General features: G+C 35.4%; 2 protein-coding genes across 3 annotated transcripts; both read right to left on the bottom strand.

The window, feature by feature from the left end:
• Positions 1-746: 746 nt before the first annotated feature.
• Positions 747-14,602, bottom strand: tdp1 (tyrosyl-DNA phosphodiesterase 1). Its single transcript, XM_074661113.1, has 16 exons — positions 14,430-14,602; positions 12,862-13,464; positions 12,233-12,276; positions 11,451-11,506; positions 11,048-11,144; positions 10,903-10,937; positions 10,335-10,427; positions 6,071-6,241; positions 5,764-5,842; positions 4,939-5,115; positions 4,627-4,675; positions 3,959-4,025; positions 3,545-3,652; positions 2,872-2,974; positions 2,650-2,752; positions 747-985 (listed from the first exon to the last, which is right to left on the bottom strand). Exons 2-16 carry the CDS (start codon positions 13,460-13,462, stop codon positions 912-914), a joined length of 1,857 nt encoding a protein of 618 aa, XP_074517214.1. The 5' UTR covers positions 13,463-13,464; positions 14,430-14,602; the 3' UTR covers positions 747-911.
• A 1,351-nt stretch (positions 14,603-15,953) lies between these two features.
• LOC141783666 (uncharacterized) lies at positions 15,954-18,408 on the bottom strand. Of its 2 annotated transcripts, none has more exons than XM_074661078.1 (6): positions 18,269-18,408; positions 18,057-18,163; positions 17,845-17,957; positions 17,672-17,726; positions 16,828-16,929; positions 15,954-16,733 (listed from the first exon to the last, which is right to left on the bottom strand). In XM_074661078.1, exons 2-6 carry the CDS (start codon positions 18,141-18,143, stop codon positions 16,029-16,031), a joined length of 1,062 nt encoding a protein of 353 aa, XP_074517179.1. In that variant the 5' UTR covers positions 18,144-18,163; positions 18,269-18,408; the 3' UTR covers positions 15,954-16,028. The 2 variants fall into 2 exon arrangements, with proteins under 2 accessions (XP_074517179.1, XP_074517188.1); XM_074661087.1 differs by having other exon boundaries at positions 18,057-18,160; positions 18,265-18,398.
• Positions 18,409-19,288: the final 880 nt, after the last annotated feature.

Raw genomic sequence — 19,288 nt, 5'->3', positions numbered from 1 at the left:
TGATTTTTAATTCATAGGTGCTATGATGGTGGATGTTACAGGGAGTATGTTAAATGTAAATCCAGACATCACTGGTCTGAATGCATGAAAAAAAATTTAGTTACACAGATGTCATGCATATTGTGGTGTGTCTTTATGTTATGACAGTTTTCCTAAAATTTGATTTTTAAAAAAATCACAATATATCTCCTTGCTTACAGTGTCGCAATATATCGCAATATTTTGTATCATCATATCACCAGATTCTTGCCAATACACAGCCCTTGTATACTGTGTGTCCTGTGCCCGCTTTATAAAGGGTGCTTTCTCCATTTTTATCCAGGATGAAAACTGACTTCAGGATGATATTCGGGAACAAACACTGCTGAATCAGCATATTTAGGACATCCTGTGCAGCAATTTTGATTCGGAAGAAGTTGACTATTCTTGCAGGTTAACTCGATAAGATGCTGAATCTGCTGCATTAAGCCAAAATATATGATTCCACCTGACCGTTGGATACATTTAAGGACAGATTTGTTCTCTCACTGCTGATAATTTGGTGACCATATGGTGCGTCTAAAGAATAAAAGAATCACTCTGAGTGATAATAACCTCTTTCGCTTCCTGTCTGTGTTATGATGCTTTGTCGGACAGGCCTTGTGTAAAAAAACTGTAAATAATTAAATCAATATGTTTAGCCCGCCCTAATGAGGTATGTTCTTACACATTTAAATCCTGTTGCAAGAATTTATAGAAACATATAATCACATCTGGACAGCATTATTTTATTTATTGGTAGTAGAAAACATGAGTTTACAGAACGGTATAAAATATAAAAATAAATGTTACTGACAACTAACACTGTAGTACTGATAATTACAAAGACAGCAGTTTTAAGGTAACAGGAAGGTCTGTATGTGTGCGTGTGTTTAGGAGGGAACCCAGATGTTGCCGTGAGTGTCGGGAGCCTGGCTGTACGGAATGTTCCAGATCCAAGGCTGATCTGGAAACACAGACAGAGAAGAGGTCAGTAAAAATTAATGTGAATACATGGTTTAATAAATAAAAAAGGACATCACAGTGTCTCTTCATTCACTGTCCAAGTGGAAGAACATGCCCCACTCAGAGATTAATATCTCAGCTGTATCTCATACATCACATCCACTTAGCTGCACTGGTCTGCTAAAAGAAATTGGATTAATAATTATTAGAACATATATTACTAAAATATGGCTAAGTGACAGTGAAAGCTTTTCTTTACTGGAGCCGGGGAATACAATGACACAAATGAGCACAGCAGACAACTAGTGACCAGGAGATGTTTCAGTGAGGCTGCATCTCAGCGTCTCTGGTAACTAAACTCTGGAAACCAGAAGTGAAGTACTGCAGGAAAACTACTTATCTATTCAAACTCATTGATAAAATTATTATTTGTGTACTGCAACTACAATTAGCGCTGAACAAAACATATGATATAGCTGTCCTCCGATATGTGAATACCAAAACAGCACTTTCTGATGATGACAGTTTGGGGAATGGATTTTGTTGATGTCTGCCATTTATTAGGAAACTACCAACATTTAGGGATGCACCGACACTGACCCTGATATCGGGTGGATACTGACTCAAATAGCTGGATCGGGGACAATGGGGCCGATCTATTCAATTAAATTCTACTCTACATACATCATATACTAGAATTTTTATTTCTCTTTAAGTTTTGATCAGTTTGTTGCTGCATTAAAAGGTTTACACTTGAACTGTAATTCCTGTTCACTTTGAAGATTTTTTTATCAAGTTCCTCGGTTTAATAATAAATATCAATTCAGTAAATTTATATCTACGTACTTATTTGTTACATTTTGTTTTACAATGTTAGGAAAGCATTATGTTACACATAAAAGAATGATCTTGGTATCGGATCAATACTCTGTATCAGCCGATAGTCTCACATCAGTGTAGGGACTGAAAAAGTCTGATCGGTGCATCCCTAATCCCTTGAAAAGGATGAAGTTTTAATATTCATACTCTTGTGAAACTAGGGACATTGCTTAATTTACAGAAAATTTAAATATAGCTTAAAATTAGAGAATCAAAAAACATATAACCCACAAGCTAATGACACAAGTAAAACATATCTTTACATCTGTCCGAGTTCAACAATATGCCACGACTGCCTGTAAATGGTTTCAGTTTTACACCAAGGCACAAACTAAAAGACCAAACATATAGCGGCTGTTACTGTCAGTTTAGTCAACAGGTTAGCTTTTAAGACTAATTCTAACCTGTGTTTTGTGGAATAAATGATGTGCTCTCTTCAACCTCTTTACAGCTGTGGTTTTAGTATAAACTCTTTCACCTAAATGCCACTAGATGTCGCTGCAGTTTAAGCTAAACCTGCTGCACATGTGGTTTAAGACCACAGAGTTCAGCGTAGTGCTGAAATCAGACATTGAAAGACTGCAAAGATGTTTCTTCTTCACCATTTGCCAAGAGAAATTAGCATGTCTAAACAGCACAGACAATGTGGTATTTTAACCAGAGTTTCACCTAAAAGGACCCGTTCTAAACTGCTAGAGTCAAATGCTAAGTGAGAGAGTAACAGACTAACTGAATACTACAGCCTGTACATAAACACATACAGAGAATTCACACACACTTCTGTACCTTTAGGAGAGTAGCTTGTTGGGGGGAGGTCAAAGGGCACAGGGAAACCAGAGGAGGAGGAGACAGGAAACGGATTTTTGTGAACAGGAAAGGTCTTCATGTTCTGGAAGGAGACAAACCATCCCACACCACATATTACTATACAGCAGCTCTGTATAGTTTTCATTGTTAGTCAGCACATGTAATACTGCTTCTGTTTGTTCATTGTGTGTTGTTTCTTACAAAGGCAGAAGGCACGAAGAGGACTCCCAGCTCGTATGAACGAACCATCACCTGAGTGTTGTTCTTCTCCAGCGCTCCCCACGCGGCTTTGGACAGGTTGGAACTGAAACACACACACAAACACATGTTTCAATACAGCTGTGTGGATAAAAGGATCAATTTCAGAATATAAATAATCTGAAACGATCATCTTAATTCATTTTCTGTAGGATGTGTTTGATCTGTGTTGAGGTTGAACAACTTTCTCTAGAACAGTGCTGCCAGAAACATATGCATGTTTCAGTATTGTATATTGATAAGTGTATAAGAGGTGGAAATTAAGTTACAAAAGTTGTCTTTCTGTTGATTCTCCATGAGATAATACATTTGTTTTTATGGAGAAAAATAAAAACCTCTGATCTGTGTATAAAATAAAACATGAATTTAGAGGATTTACGTCTATGAGCAAGAATTTAGTGAAAGTTCATTCAAATGAATTTGAGGTGAAACATGACAAAATGGATTCCTGGTTTTGGATCAACTTTAAATGGTACCATTTATTTAATGGGTTACCGCACCAGTTTCCGCAGCAAGTAACATTTAAGATATAAGAAAACAAATCGGACAACCACAAATAAACACATAACAATTTCTCTTGATAAAAAATCAACAAATATAAAGCTGGCAAACACACCTCGTGACGAGGAACCAGGCGAGCTGAGTGAAATCTGGTGACGCCCTCATGTATGTCTTGATGTGTGGCATGGCGTGACTCCTTCCTGTTGTATTCGCCTTCCAACGGCTAAACGCATGCACAAACACACACACATTGTTATTCTGTTGAACTGAACTTGATGGAACGTATAACTATGCAGTTTACTAAGATAAAATCATCCCGCACATAGTCCTGTCCCATAATTTCTGACCAAAATTCAAATGCAAATGTCATTTAGGTGTGTAGAACCTCGTACAGTGTGACCAGTTAGAGTAACTTCCAATATTTGCATTACAAATGAAAGATATCATGACTAGCTAACCGGTTTAACAGAGGTGATGTAATGTAGAAGTACCGGTGACCCCTTACGATAGGTCTGAATTGTGAACTTACTGGAAGAAGGAGTGGAGCCACAGTTGTTTCTGAGCCGTCTGGATGCTGTAAGGAAGAGAGCCTCCCGCTGGAGGATAAAAGAGAGATGTACATCACAACCAAATACATGGTGGAAATCACTAAATGATCAAATGCTGGATCAATCAAGCAATCGGTCAAACTCTGATGTTTAGAGGTGGATGATTAAATTCACAAATATGCCAGCAAAAAGCTGCCAAAGTGATCATGCTGGGGCCAACGTTTACTTGTATTTAGTAAAGGTTGTGACTTCTACAACACATGCGTATTAAAGAGGACCTCTTAATGCTCATTTTCAGGTTCATACTTGGTTTCGGCTAGAACATGTTTAAGTGCTTTAATGTTCAAACCAAATTTTTCGGACTCCGCTCCAGCTCCACTGTAACTAGCTTTGTTTTAGGTCAAATGTGTTACTTGGTGCCATCACCACGTTACAGAAGAAAAGGCGGGACTTCAAGCGAGGAAGTTCAGGAGCAGTGTTTCTTTGAGGAAGAGTAACTCCCCTTTGGCGTGGACTTTGGGCTTTGTAACTTTGCAGACCTTTTTACATACACAAAAAACTATATAACACACTAAAGGAAAGGAAAAAAGCATAATAGGTCCTCTTTAACAAATTCATTTTTCAAAGGAAAAAAAAAAACCTTACTCACCCGGATAGCCTTCTAAACTAGTCCTCACATCTTCAACTGATGGATACAGCTGCAAAAGATCAACCACTTAGCAAATTGTTTTATATATTCCGATCTTTATCATCTTAAAGTGATGCAAAGCGTGGCAGTAGCACAAAAAGAGAAAATTCAGTAAGTGAAAAATGCTATTCTCTATTATAGAATAATAATATTAGTAATAGCAGCAGTAATAGAAAACCTATTGTATTCTTGTGTACTATCTTTCTCGTAGCATTTGAATGCGGCATCACAGAAGCAACAGACTATGTCAGGTTTGTGTTAGGAGGACTGTACCAAGTGTATGGGGGTGTCCGGGCGATGAGAGGATTTCCCCAGCGTGGTCATGGTGCGCTGAAATTCCCCCGTCAACCATTTGGTTTTATCCAGTCCCAAAGAGCCGATGCTGGAGAACTGGCCAATCACAGGCCACGGCTCCTCCCCAGGAACAGGGTCTGTATGGTCATACAACAGCTAATGAAATAAGAAGAGAACAAGAGAGATGAGTTAGAAACTACATGGGCATTGTTAAATTTCACAATATTTTACAGTGCTGTCATTGTCTTATGAAAATACCTTTTATTTGTACATTACATTTAGATAGTTATCCAATTCACTTGATTATTAGGGTGCTGAGACTTGTTCCTAATAGACTGTGTGCATGCAAGCAAATACAAGAGTGTGTTTCTTTGGGAAATGTTGCTAAGATGCAAACTATCAGCCAGGCAACATTCAAAAGGAATGTTACCTGGCACATGTATATACGTGTATATACATGTGTGTTTGCATGTTTTAGACACACATACTACACATTGTTATAACTATTAACCAGATTGATATTCTACCTTTGACAAATATGAAGACGGTATGAGTGTTTGAGGGATGATCAAATCCAACAGCAGGTCTAAAAGTTGATTTTTGCACTGAAATGAACTGGAACCATGACTATGAAAGATGCATCTCTGCTTGTTGTGAAAATGTTACATAAAACTATATATAATAAAGAAACAAACTGGAACTACTGGCAGCTATTGACTTTTGTTTCCTTCCTTGGTTTTTTGGACAGCAGTGTGTTATTAACTAGTTAGAGAAGAGAGTAGAGACAAGCAGAGAAATCTTTACCTTCCTCAGCCTCAAGTGGCCCCAGCGCTCCATGTCTGGGCCAACGTATCTCCCTGGGGTTGAGCCGACCAAATAAACCCTAAAAATAGAAAATATGAGTAGAAGATAAGAGTTAGTCCGGATTTTATATTTACTTACAACTGCAGTGAATGTTGCAGGGCCATCATTTAGCAGCAGATGTCTGTATTACCTGCTTAAATGTTATTGCTATATCTCTCTATTTTCCATCACTTTCAACAGTAAAGTCTGCATCAAAACTGTGTTGGATGTGTGCACGCCCATCATACGTGTTACTGTACATGTTTACCTGGTCTCTGACAGGTCGTGCTCTTTGATGCGTTGGATCCACTCCTCCAGTTCTGGTGCGCGGTACGATGCCAGGTATTCCAGCAGGTCCCTCTTAACGAAGGTCGGTGATTCACCTGCACTCTCACTGCTGCCATTTGGTAATCGTGGAAAAAGGGGGCTCATCCACATTCTGGTTAGGAAAAAATATATGCAGGGGCATTTTCCATAACCAAACCTTATATCTGGATGCAGTGCAACAAATTATGACACTACTGTCTGTTCTCAAGTTGGACTATCTTTAGTTAGATTGATGTTTACGGCCTCTAAACATTTCTTTGGTTACATAAAAAGTTTTTTTTTTAAAAAGACAGACAGACAGACTCACCCTTGTGTTTTCTGGTACCAGTCAGCTCTGATGAGTTTTTTTCGACATTTTTTTCAGACTTTTTTCAGACTTTTTTTTCCAACATTTTTCAAAAAAAAATTTCGACATTTTTTCCAGACTTTTTTCCGACATTTCTCAGACCTTTTTTTCACCTTTTTAAGACATTTTTCAGAGTCTTTTTTTCCAGCATTTTTCAAACTTTATTTTTCAGACTTTTTTTTAGGACATTTTTCAAACTCTTTTTTTCCAGACTTTTTTCAGACTTTTTTTGGGACATTTTTTCAGATTTATTTTTTCCAACATTTTTCAAACTTTTTTTTAACGGTCATTTTTTCAGACTGTTGTTTTCCAACATTTTTCAAACTATTTTTTTCAGTTATTTTTCAGACTTTTGTTTACGGCCATTTTTTCAGACTTTTGTTTTCTAACATTTTTCAAACTTTTTTTTTTAGACATTTTTTTCAGTTATTTTTCAGACTTTTGTTTATGGCCATTTTTTCAGACTTTTGTTTTCTAACATTTTTCAAACTTTTTTTCAGAGTCGTTTTTTCCAGCAATTTTCAAACTTTTTTCAGATTTTTTTTCCAGACTTCTGTTTTCCAACATTTTTCAAACTTTTTTTTTAGACATTTTTCAGACTTTTCAAACTTTTTTTTTTAGAATTTTTTTTTTAGGGTCATTTTTTTAGACTTTTCTTTTACGGTCATTTTTTCAGACTTTTGTTTTCCAACATTTTTTTTCAGACTTTTTTTTTTAGGGTCATTTTTTTAGACTTTTTTTTTTTTAAATTTTTTTCAGACTTTTTATTCAGACTTTTGTTGTTCAACATTTTTCAAACTTTTCTTTTACGGTAATTTTTTCAGACTTTTATTTTCCAACATTTTTTTTCAGACTTTTTTTTAGGGTAATTTTTTCAGACTTTTTTTACAGTCATTTTTTCAGACTTTTGTTCAACATTTTTCCAACTTTTTTTTTTTTTTTTTAGGGTAATTTTTTTTTACTTTTCTTTTACGGTCATTTTTTCAGACTTTTGTTTTCCAACATTTTTTTTCAGACTTTTTTTTTTAGGGTCATTTTTTTAGACTTTTTTACGGTCATTTATTCAGACTTTTGTTGTTCAACATTTTTCCAACTTTTTTTTTTTTTAGGGTAATTTTTTTAGACTTTTTTTACGGTCATTTATTCAGACTTTTGTTGTTCAACATTTTTCCAACTTTTCTTTTACGGTCATTTTTTCAGACTTTTGTTTTCCAACAATTTTTTTTCAGACATTTTTCAGAGTTTTTTATTAAGAATATTTTTTCAGATATTTTTCCGACTTTTTTTTTTAAGAATATTTTTTCAGATATTTTTCCGACTTTTTTTTAAGAATATTTTTTCAGATATTTTTCCGACTTTTTTTTTTTAGAAAATTTTTCAGGTTTTTATTTTTTCAGAATTTTTTCCCGAATATTTTTCAGATATCTTTCAAACATTTTTGAGACTTTTTTCAGATATTTTTTTTTTAGAAAATTTTTCAGATTTTTATTTTAAGAATATTTTTTCAGATATTTTTCCGACTTTTTTTTTAAGAATATTTTTTCAGATATTTTTCCGACTTTTTTTTTAAGAATATTTTTTCAGATATTTTTCCGAATTTTTTTTCGACATTTCTCAGACCTTTTTTTCACCTTTTTAAGACATTTTTCAGAGTCTTTTTTTCCAGCATTTTTCAAACTTTATTTTTCAGACTTTTTTTTAGGACATTTTTCAAACTCTTTTTTTCCAGACTTTTTTCAGACTTTTTTTGGGACATTTTTTCAGATTTATTTTTTCCAACATTTTTCAAACTTTTTTTTCAGACGTTTTTCAGACGTTTTTTTTCAAACGTTTTTTTAACGGTCATTTTTTCAGACTGTTGTTTTCCAACATTTTTCAAACTTTTTTTTTAGACATTTTTTTCAGTTATTTTTCAGACTTTTGTTTACGGCCATTTTTTCAGACTTTTGTTTTCTAACATTTTTCAAACTTTTTTTCAGAGTCGTTTTTTCCAGCAATTTTCAAACTTTTTTCAGATTTTTTTTCCAGACTTCTGTTTTCCAACATTTTTCAAACTTTTTTTTTAGACATTTTTCAGACTTTTCTTTTCCAACATTTTTCAAACTTTTTTTTTTAGAATTTTTTTTTTAGGGTCATTTTTTTAGACTTTTCTTTTACGGTCATTTTTTCAGACTTTTGTTTTCCAACATTTTTTTTCAGACTTTTTTTTTTAGGGTCATTTTTTTAGACTTTTTTTTTTTTTAATTTTTTTCAGACTTTTTATTCAGACTTTTGTTGTTCAACATTTTTCAAACTTTTCTTTTACGGTAATTTTTTCAGACTTTTGTTTTCCAACATTTTTTTTCAGACTTTTTTTTAGGGTAATTTTTTCAGACTTTTTTTACAGTCATTTTTTCAGACTTTTGTTCAACATTTTTCCAACTTTTTTTTTCTTTTCTTTTACGGTCATTTTTTCAGACTTTTGTTTTCCAACATTTTTTTTCAGACTTTTTTTTTTAGGGTCATTTTTTTAGACTTTTTTACGGTCATTTATTCAGACTTTTGTTGTTCAACATTTTTCCAACTTTTTTTTTTTTTAGGGTAATTTTTTTAGACTTTTTTTACGGTCATTTATTCAGACTTTTGTTGTTCAACATTTTTCCAACTTTTCTTTTACGGTCATTTTTTCAGACTTTTGTTTTCCAACAATTTTTTTTCAGACATTTTTCAGAGTTTTTTATTAAGAATATTTTTTCAGATATTTTTCCGACTTTTTTTTTTAAGAATATTTTTTCAGATATTTTTCCGACTTTTTTTTTTAGAACATTTTTCAGACTTTTTTTAAAAAATATTTCTCATATCTTTAAAACATTTTTGAGACTTTTTTCAGATTTTTTTTTAAAGAATATTTTTTCAGATTTTTTTCCGACTTTTTTTTTTAAGAATATTTTTTCAGATTTTTTTCCGACTTTTTTTTTTAAGAATATTTTTTCAGATATTTTTCAGACTTTTTTTTTTTAGAAAATTTTTCAGGTTTTTATTTTTTCAGACTTTTTTTTCCCGAATATTTTTCAGATATCTTTCAAACATTTTTCAGATTTTCTTTTTTTAGAACATTTTTCACAGATTTTTCAGACTTTTTCTTTAAGAATATTTTTTAGAACATTTTTCAGACTTTTCTTTTACGGTCATTTTTTCTGATTTTTTTTTGACATTTTTTTCAGACATTTTTCAGACTTTTCTTTTACGGTAATTTTTTCAGACTTTTGTTTTCCAACATTTTTCCAACTTTTTTTTTTAGACATTTTTTTCAGACATTTTTCAGACTTTTGTTTTACGGTCATTTTTTCAGACTTTAGTTTTCCAACATTTTTCAAACTTTTTTTTTTAAACATTTTTTTCAGACTTTTGTTTTCCAACATTTTTCAAACTTTTTTTTTTAGACTTTTTTTCAGACTTTTTTTTACGGTCATTTTTTCAGACTTTCGTTTTCCAACATTTTTCCAACTTTTTTTTTTTTTAGACTTTTTTTACGGTAATTTTTTCAGACTTTTGTTTACTGCCATTTTTCAAACTTTTTTTCAGTCGTTTTTTCCAGCAATTTTCAAACTTTTTTTTCAGATTTTTTTTCCAGACTTTTTTTTTTACGGTCATTTTTTCAGACTTCTGTTTTCCAACATTTTTTTAGACATTTTTTTCAGACATTTTTCAGGCGTTTTCCATAACCAAACCTTATATCTGGATGCAGTGCAACAAATTATGACACTACTGTCTGTTCTCAAGTTGGACTATCTTTAGTCAGATTGATGTTTACGGCCTCAAAACTTTTCTTTGGTTACATAAAAGTAAAAAAAAAAAAAAGACAGACAGACAGACTCACCCTTGTGTTTTCTGGTACCAGTCAGCTCTGATGAGGTTGGAGGTCAGGATGATGACTCTGAAGCCTTCCTCATACCACAGCAACATCATCTTCCTGCATAAAACACACACACTTTTCTGCTTTATCTAAAAACAAAGAGCGCAACCCAAGACCTGTAACATCTACAATGTAGTGTAGCGCTAAATGTAAATTACTATTTTATCTACCACTGACTGTTATCTGCAGGTCAACACACATTAATGTTTAATTATTTAATTCAGACTTTACAGGGAGTTTAAAAATACTTCAGATAAGTTATACGTTTGTAAAGGTTGATGACAGTGATGTCTAGTGGTCATAATATCTAGAAAAATAATTGGACTACTTTAGCCCTGATCATGTAGGGTTAAAGTAAATTGTTTGTCCACAAATGTCATGCTAATCCATCTAAAAGTTATTGACAAATGTCAGTCTGGACCAAAGTGGTACGACCGACTGACCTTGCCTTATATAAAGCTGCAACAATATCCAAAACTGATTTGATGTGTGAGTATCAAAAAAACAACCATGCAGGGAAAGAAATGCTTACGTGTGGTGAGTTCCAAAAGCAATATCCAGCTTGGCCTGCCAGGGAAAGTCACACACATTAGTCCCATTTAAAGGGAAATCCAGAGTCCTTAAAGAACATTCCCATTAACAGGCATTTCCCAGTATGACTACCCTAGAGTCTGTACCTGGCAGAAGCGAACATGTGGAAAAGGCTTAGCCTGCTGCAGCAGCCGAGCCTTGGCTTCCCTCTTATCTCCATGGACGATCAGAACTGGACGATCCCTGTAAACACATCTCCTTTTAACTACGAGTCACTGTTAAATAAAAGTATAAACTAATTCGTGGCTATAGCTGCAGAATTGCACACAACACTAAACTTCTGTTTTAACAAGAGAGCTTGTTAAGAGATTTTTCCTATTTTCTAGTTTATTTATGAGAAAACATCTCACATACAGTAATACCAACCCTAATACACTAGACAGCGCTGCCTTCAGTATAATGTGGACATGAGGAGATTCAAACTAATAAGAAAAAAATGGGGATATGTTTATGATAATGTGATGGCAGCAAAGAAGAAGTAGATCTTACCTAAACTCTGGTGGGAACTGGTTAACCATCCAGGCGATATCAAAGCAGTAGTTAAACTATGAGGAAAGAAAGTAGACCTGTGTTAATTTCCTAATATATAATGACAATGGCAACATGCTGATGTTTAGCAGGTGTTATGTTTCCAATGTTTCCCATCTTAGCTTAGTGTGTCTGTGTTAGAATGCTAAGATTAGCTTATTAGCACTAAACACAAGGTAAAGCAGAGGCTGATGGGAATGCCATTAGTTTTGTATTTTGTTATAAACACCAAATGTAACACATACACTGCATCCAACTATTGCAAATCAATTTATCTTTTTACTTTAGTACTGCAGCTGCCCGTACAAAGTACATACTTTTGCATGCAGTATGCATACAATCGGGACATACTACTTCCTCATAAGATTACGTCTTAAACTTTGACCCTCTTGCTCATATATTTTCTGCGCGGAGGATTGTGGGTCAGAGTAGCCAGAAAAGCATGCTGGCTTGCATACTGCAAAATGTGACCGGATGTAGTAGGACATCCTGGTATTTCTGGCATACTGCATTTGACACACTATTGATTGGGATATATTAAATCTTTTTTTCTGGAATACTAAATAGTACGGGTATCGGAACACACAGCAATTCATCCAATAGTTGTTGAGATATTTCAGTCTGGACTAAAGTTGTAGACTCAACTGATCAACTGACACACATTGCCATTCCTAGAGGCATGCCACCTGCATGTGTAAAAAACAGCATATAAAATAGTTACCACAGTTCATGTGGTTACTCACCTGAACAGACTCTTTCAGGGTCCCAAACAATGGAGAGAGAATGTCTAAATGAAAGAAAAAAAGTAGAAAGATTACTAGATATGCTTATAGCCAGCAAAAAAGCTATAACAAGAAACTGGTATAAAGCGGAACCTCCAGGGAAAGATCACTGGTTTGAGATTGTTCGTGATATTTTTTCAATGGAAAAAGTGACGTATCAACTAAAAATTACAAGCAATATCTTTGACAAGAACTGGGAAAAAATTATCATTTACATGGAACATGATGCATGTGTTGTTAGAGAATATATACATGTTTAACTGCCCCTGACAACTGTTTCTCTTAAATCTCGGAGGATCTCTCTACCTATGAGATCACTCTGCTGCCAATTCAGAAAATTACATAACAAAAAAGTATTAAGAGACTGGCACACAAGCAGAGCCACACTTTAACTCTGTTCTTCCCAGTACAACCACTTGTCACTGAACAACTCTACTGGAGCAATGAGGTGCCTCAAGGAGATTTGGAATTTAAAAGAATGGGTGATGAAGAATGAATGAGGGATTTTAACCTGCAACCTTCTGATCAAAAGCATGATTTTATTGTTATAATGAAACTATGTGTACCAAATGAAATGCAGCTCCTCTCACCTTTGATGTGCAGCGCTCCACTGTTATACTTCTTGTCCAGGCCTGTGACTTTGTTGAGGTAAAACCTGTAGGTGTCGTTCAGACGAGGAATACTGGTTTCGAAGAAGTCATCTGGCTCGTCGATGTAGTAGAGGCGACCGTGAGGACTTGGAGGGCGCTCGTTCTCCACCTTCGGTTTCTTTGCTTTGGGGCTTGGACTGGGAGCCCTCTTACTGACGCTCTTCGCCTTCACATCTCCATCATCATCGTCACTATCTGAGAGAGCCCAGCCTGAGCCGTCAGACGCCTCTTTCTTCCGCTTTCCAGCCAATGACGGACTGGTTTCATACTTCACTGGGTTTAACTTGTTTGTTGCTGCTGACCGTCTGGCCTCAGAGCCAATAGCCAGTGAGGATACAGGGGTGTTAGTTGGTTCTGGTTTCACCTCCACAGGTACTGGTTCCAGTTTGGGGCTGGGGGGAGAGGTAGATGGACGGGGGCTGTGACTGGATACAGCAGGTCGGTGGGGTTTAGATGTTGTAGTCCCAGAAAGAGGAAGAGCCTCATCATCGTCATCACTGCTGGAGATGGTCCACCTGCCGTGTTGACTGTCCTGAGACATGCCTGACCAGAGATACAGAGAGGTCAACTATCAGCGGAGCAACAGGATGAGAGCAGGCCAGAAGTAAAGCCACTGGTTAGTCCTGCTGGATGTTCTTAAATCAATTGCCAACTATTTTGATAATCGATTGATTAATTAATCAGTTTGAGTAGTTTTTTAAGAAAAAAAGTAAAAATTCTCTGATTCCAACTTCTTAAATGTGAATATTTTCTGGTTTCTTTCCTCCTCTCTGACAGTAAACTGAATATCTTTGAGTTGTGGACAAAACAAGACATTTGAGGACGTCATCTTGGGCTTTGGGAAACACTGATCGACAGTTTTCACCATTTTCTGACATTTTATAGACCAAACAACTAATCGATTAATCGAGAAAATAATCTATAGATTAATCGACAATGAAAATAATCTTTAGCTGCAGCCCTATACGAGTGTTATACCAAACATATCAACTTATAGCCATGGAACTATCAGGATAGATATGATTTGAGCCAACTTATTCTACCAATCTGTGACAATTACTGTTTATTATAGGAACATCATAGAGACATATATATATATATATTTAAATATATTTTATATTTATATTTAAATATTTAAATTAAATTTTAAATGTTAGTGGATGTTTGCAGCTGAAAAACATCTGCATATAGGCTATTTTGAATGGTGTTATACATGCTTAACTGGGTCTAAATGTAAAATGTGTGAGCATATTAACTACATGTGTACATGCACAATAACATCAAAGCATGCTTTAACAAAAAAAATTTTTTAAATATGCAAAACATGCAAAAACACTAAAAATAGTTTAAAAAAAATAAAATAACAGTAAACAAAAAAGCCAGATTAACACATGCAAAACAGATCATGCAAGTTCTGCTATTTACAAATGATAAACTGATATTATGAGTTATTGTTCTGCAGAGCGGATATAAAGGAACATGATGGTTGATGGAGATATTTGCTTTACCAGAGTCAGATCAGTGATCAGCAGCAGCAGGTTGTGATGTTGTGAATGCAGAGATTATTATCAATCCACTGCTAAACAAACTTCATACAATACAGCTGCATGAAACAAACCACAGTGCGGGAGGTGCACAAGGAACACGTGTCCGGGTGGAAACTCCTCTTCCTTCCTTTTCATCACGTCGTTCCGCCACAGATCTAAATACAAACCAAGCAGCGACTCATAACAAATAAGGGCTGGTGCACAAGCAAGCAAGAACAATAAAATCAGTTGGTTTGTTTTATTTTATTTTAATATAAATATAAATATAAATATAAATATAAATATAAATATAAATATAAATATAATATTATTGTTGTTAACATTATTTTATTGGAAAATCGGATTACTTTTGATGAATTTAAAACATTAATGAAAGACCTAGAAGCAGAGTCAATCGGGAGCTGTCTGTGTTTCTGAATATTTTCACGTTAACGTTGGCTTTAAACACTTGATTTTAATGTGTTTTGTATGATTTATTTTTGCATTTGTTTTATGTTGTGGCGTCTGAAACTTTAATGTATGTTTAAATGCTGCTGTCTTGGCCATGTCTCGCTTGCAAAAGAGATTCTTAATCTCAATGAGTACTACCTGGTTAACTAAAGGTTAAATAAAAAATAAAAATAAAAAATATATATATTTTTGTTTGTTTCTATTTTTTATTTCTGTTTATAGGCAAGTTAGTATTTTTTGCATATGTAAATTACAATATTATTAAAATTAACTTGCCCACTCTTGTTGTTTCAGTCCCATTTTTGCAAAGGATTGGTATGAGTTACTTCCTGTGTTCCACTAAACATCAAGTAAAGGTTGTAACATAAGTGGGGGCTCGTCTGAGATATGGCTCTGTTTAGTTTGGAAAGTTTTGCAAATAATCCTAAAAAAATTGATTGTTATTGTTGTTTGATTCATCACAATGCTCAAATGTTTTGAGGCTCCAGACATATTTATTTAAATTTAATTGTTTGGGCCTAAAATGGCTCTTTTGATAGTAAAGGTTGCTGACCCCTGGCCTAGGCAATGTGTAATTGCTGCACATTATGATATTCCTGTGTCCAGGCCTTTAGGTAAGTGGGGGTTAAAGTCTATCATTCTTATTGGATGGGTAGCTAAAGGTGTGTTTCTCCTAGCAGACCCCAGCTGATCATCCTGAAGCAGCAGATTAATCCATAATGCATATTTATTAGTTGAAGTCCTTCATACAAAATAGTTAAAAATGAGCCAACTCAACCAACTACAGGCGGCCTGTAAAACCCAGCTCCTCTGCAGTAGTTTGGGATGAAAAGCCTTGTTTTGGTTTGCCCCCTCTGCTCTTATTCTTGTAATCATTTACAATGTAAATGATGTGTAACAAAAAATACAAAAAACGATTGACTTTTAAGTGTTTATAAATGGACTCATAAGGCATATCGAATGAATTTCTACCTGTTTTTTTAATCTTGAGTATTACTTAACATGACGTCTGTGTAAAAGAACGTGCAGAATAAATTACATTTAAAATGAATGTTTTATTCAATGCTATTAATATGGTTATTACACTGTTTGTTGTGTTTTTGTTGTGATTCACTCTTTAGTACAACAACAGAAGCAGGAAGTCATCGTGTTCCAGATGAAACTGAAGAAGGACACGGATTCCTCTTCCACAGTATCATCATTATTATTATTAATAGGAACACAGCTCCCAATCAAGCCGCTGACCGAGGATGTGTCCTCCTCTGGCTCCTCTGGGGTCCTGAGCTCAAGGAGAGCTTCGCTGGCGTCAGCAACCTCCATCGCCTTGATGGCAAAGACGACGCTCTCTCTGGCAGTGTACGAGCTGTCGTCGTAGTTCATCAGTTGGAAGGTTTTGGAGCGCTCATCAAGTTTCTTGTACACAGCTTTGACCATGCACCTGGCCGCTACAGTGCACAACAAGAGCAAAAGGGTATTCGGAAAGGGTCCAAACCCAGCTAGGGAGGGACCTGCTGACTCGGTCAACAGTCTGCCAATCTCAACACCGGCAGCTTCAGTCTTGTTCTCGTTCTCTGGTTCCTCCAGGAGGAACTTCAGAGCAGTTTTCACAATCTGTGGTACCAGGAGCGCAACACAGTGCTCAAGCTCCAGCTCTGCTGGTTTCGTGTCCTCTGCAGAGAGCGGATCGCTGGCGATCTGGATTCCAGCAAACGTTTTCAGCAGCTTGCTGAAGAGGGATTTGAGGAGGGTTTCCACTTCCTCCTCTGCTCCTGAGCGGACGACTGAGACCAAAATGTGAATGCCCTCCAGTGTGACCTTCAGGGACAGAGAACGAGAGAGAGAGAGCAGTGTGAATGACTGTATGTTACAGGTGCATATACTGTTGATTATGCTGGACTCTTGTCCTTACCGTCCTGCTGAACAGCTGTGACAGGTGCGCTTCTTTATCCAGTTCTTCCAAGAGCTCTTTCTCCATGTGACTGAGACAGAAGCGCCTCGCTGTGGTCCAGGCCTGTGCACATCACTCTTTATTTAGTCTCAACAGGAAGGTCATGTAGCTGATAGTACGTATATGGATTTATATACAATAGGCTAATGATTTAGTAAATAAAGGGTTGGTTGTTTCTCTAAAGTCTGATGATTGTTAATTTTGTTTCATTGTATGCCATCGCTGCACCTGATTCGATTGTTATCAGGCCATTAAATAGGCATTATCGGTCCCTATAAGCACCATAGATGTGGGTCATAAGGGGCCTACTACGTTGTAAAAGCGAAACTTAAAAGCTACGTGTTTTATGTAAAACTGAATGAAACGTAATACTTCTACAGGTTTAGGCAACAAAAACCATTCAAGTTTATGGGAAAACATCATGTTTTGGCTTAAAATAAAGTGAAAGTGAAATTACGCATTGTTAGTTTCACACAGGATGTAAACCCCAGACTCCTGGGTGAAAAGTTTCGTGGTCCATCTATCACCCTTGACCTTCACTCTATATGGAGTTTTGTGATGACTATACTGTACCTGACTTATTCCTCTGCTCCTGTCATAATTACTTCGGTCTTTTGAGATTGCTGTCGTGTTCATTTGTACCTTCTTTCGGTTATCGACCATGTGAATAGATGATAAACCTAATATTGGGTATAGTAGGCCCCTTTTTGACCCACATCTATGGTGCTTAGAGCGACCGATAACGCCTATTTAATAGCCTGACAACAGCGTCAAGTGTCATGTGCAGGATCTGTGTTGTACATACCAGTTCAGCCATGAGGAGCGTTCTTGGCTCTGTCGTCCCTATTATTTCATCAAACCTTTAAAAATAAAACAATAATTCTGTTATTCATCTGGTCCAAATGTGTAGAAAGCTTTAGTGTAATATGTCAGTTTTCCGTCAGTGTGGCGGTCACATCAATGAGCAGTTTAACTCACTCTTCCAGGAAGCTTCTTCCCCCCAGCAGCCAGGTCTTCATGTCCTCGACAGTTAAACACACAGGAACCTGGTCCTGTTTCTTCATGAGCATAAACTGTCTCATCGTCATTTTCTGCAAAACAGATTCAGTGTTGCAGTTTGGACTAGCTGACACAGAGACATCATGCTATACTAAAATGCTATTATCATATGAACAGTGCACCTGACTGACCTCTGCTCTGTAGCAACGCCTCTCTTCCTCTGAGAAAGAGGGCGGTCTCATTTGGTGAACTCGATGAAAGATGAAGCAGGTGTTCATTTTGAACCAATCTCAAACTTCTGAAAGTTTGTATCACATTATGGAGCATATTTCAATTTACCAAGTTGCTGTTTGGAGGATGATTTTTTTCTGTTTTTGTTTAAAAAAATAAAGAGTTTACATACCTGATACAAAGAAAAAAACTCTCAGGGTTTGTTGATTGCAGTGAGTGAATGAATATATTTGTACAGAGGGGTTTGGATAGCTTCCTACAAAGTGCTAATCCTGAAGATTTCAGTCCTGCTTGATTTAGAATTTCTATTTGAGTGAAAACAATGGAATTGTGAATAGCATTTTTTTTTTGCCACAGTGTGAATGTTGCCACAGACAACCAGTTTGTAATACTGCAAATATATAAATATTACAATACTTTCACCAGTGGGCCGTAGACTCAACCACCATCATGTTACCTCCTTCCTTCGGCGATAGATAGATAGATAGGTAGATAGATAGATAGATAGAGAGATAGATAGATAGATAGATAGATATACATTTATTTAAATGAAAATCTTTGAGATTAGCCACTTTAATTTTTTGGACAAATTTAAATGAACTTCTGAATTAAAAAACATATCCCTGAATATAAAAATGTATATATCTTATAGTCTATATCTGAAATATAATTTATATATATCTATCATTATTTTAATCCAATGATAATATACATTTCTTTAGTGTTGACATGTACACTTTATGTACTGTTCCTGTGTATTCTTGGATAACCTGCTGCTGTAACAAAATAATTTCCCAATTTGGGATCAATAAACTACATCTATCTATCTATCTATCTATCTATCTATCTATCTATCTATCTATCTATCTATCTATTTAAATATTAAAATACATGTTTTGTGTGTTTTCTGTCACATATTTGCCTCATTTATGATACAGGTACAGTGGGGTCACATTTTCTGACGACAGTGATGACACAATGGTGACCTCATGTGTTGCTGGCGACAGATTTCAGTGTAACACAACTTTTATGGGCCCCCAGAAATGTAGGTTGGTAGTGGTTTGTGCTACTTAAATAAAAAAAAAATATGCAAAGCACAAGACCTTATTTTTTTTTCAGTTTTGTGCTTGTATTTTGTGTCTGTGTGTTCATCCTCCTGTCCAGCTGGTGGCAGCATTGCACCAGTCAGTTG

Source organism: Sebastes fasciatus, chromosome 2, assembly GCF_043250625.1.
Source record: "Sebastes fasciatus isolate fSebFas1 chromosome 2, fSebFas1.pri, whole genome shotgun sequence".
In the NCBI taxonomy this organism is placed as follows: Eukaryota; Metazoa; Chordata; class Actinopteri; order Perciformes; family Sebastidae; genus Sebastes; species Sebastes fasciatus.
Note: the sequence above shows the minus strand (reverse complement) of the source record. Positions and strands in the feature narration are given on the sequence as shown.

Excerpts from the sequence above, each read along its gene's own strand:
- tdp1 (XM_074661113.1), bottom strand. The coding sequence starts at position 13,462 with ATGTCTCAGGACAGTCAACACGGCAGGTGGACCATCTCCAGCAGTGAT. Across the intron at positions 10,428-10,902 it reads GCTTTTGGAACTCACCACAC|GAAGATGATGTTGCTGTGGT; the intron begins GTAAGCATTTCT and ends TGTTTTATGCAG. Across the intron at positions 986-2,649 it reads AACAAGCTACTCTCCTAAAG|ATCAGCCTTGGATCTGGAAC; the intron begins GTACAGAAGTGT and ends CTGTGTTTCCAG.
- LOC141783666 (XM_074661078.1), bottom strand. The coding sequence starts at position 18,143 with ATGAACACCTGCTTCATCTTTCATCGAGTTCACCAAATGAGACCGCCC. Across the intron at positions 17,727-17,844 it reads GGAAGAAGCTTCCTGGAAGA|GTTTGATGAAATAATAGGGA; the intron begins GTGAGTTAAACT and ends TTATTTTTAAAG. Across the intron at positions 16,734-16,827 it reads CACAGCTGTTCAGCAGGACG|GTCACACTGGAGGGCATTCA; the intron begins GTAAGGACAAGA and ends CTGTCCCTGAAG.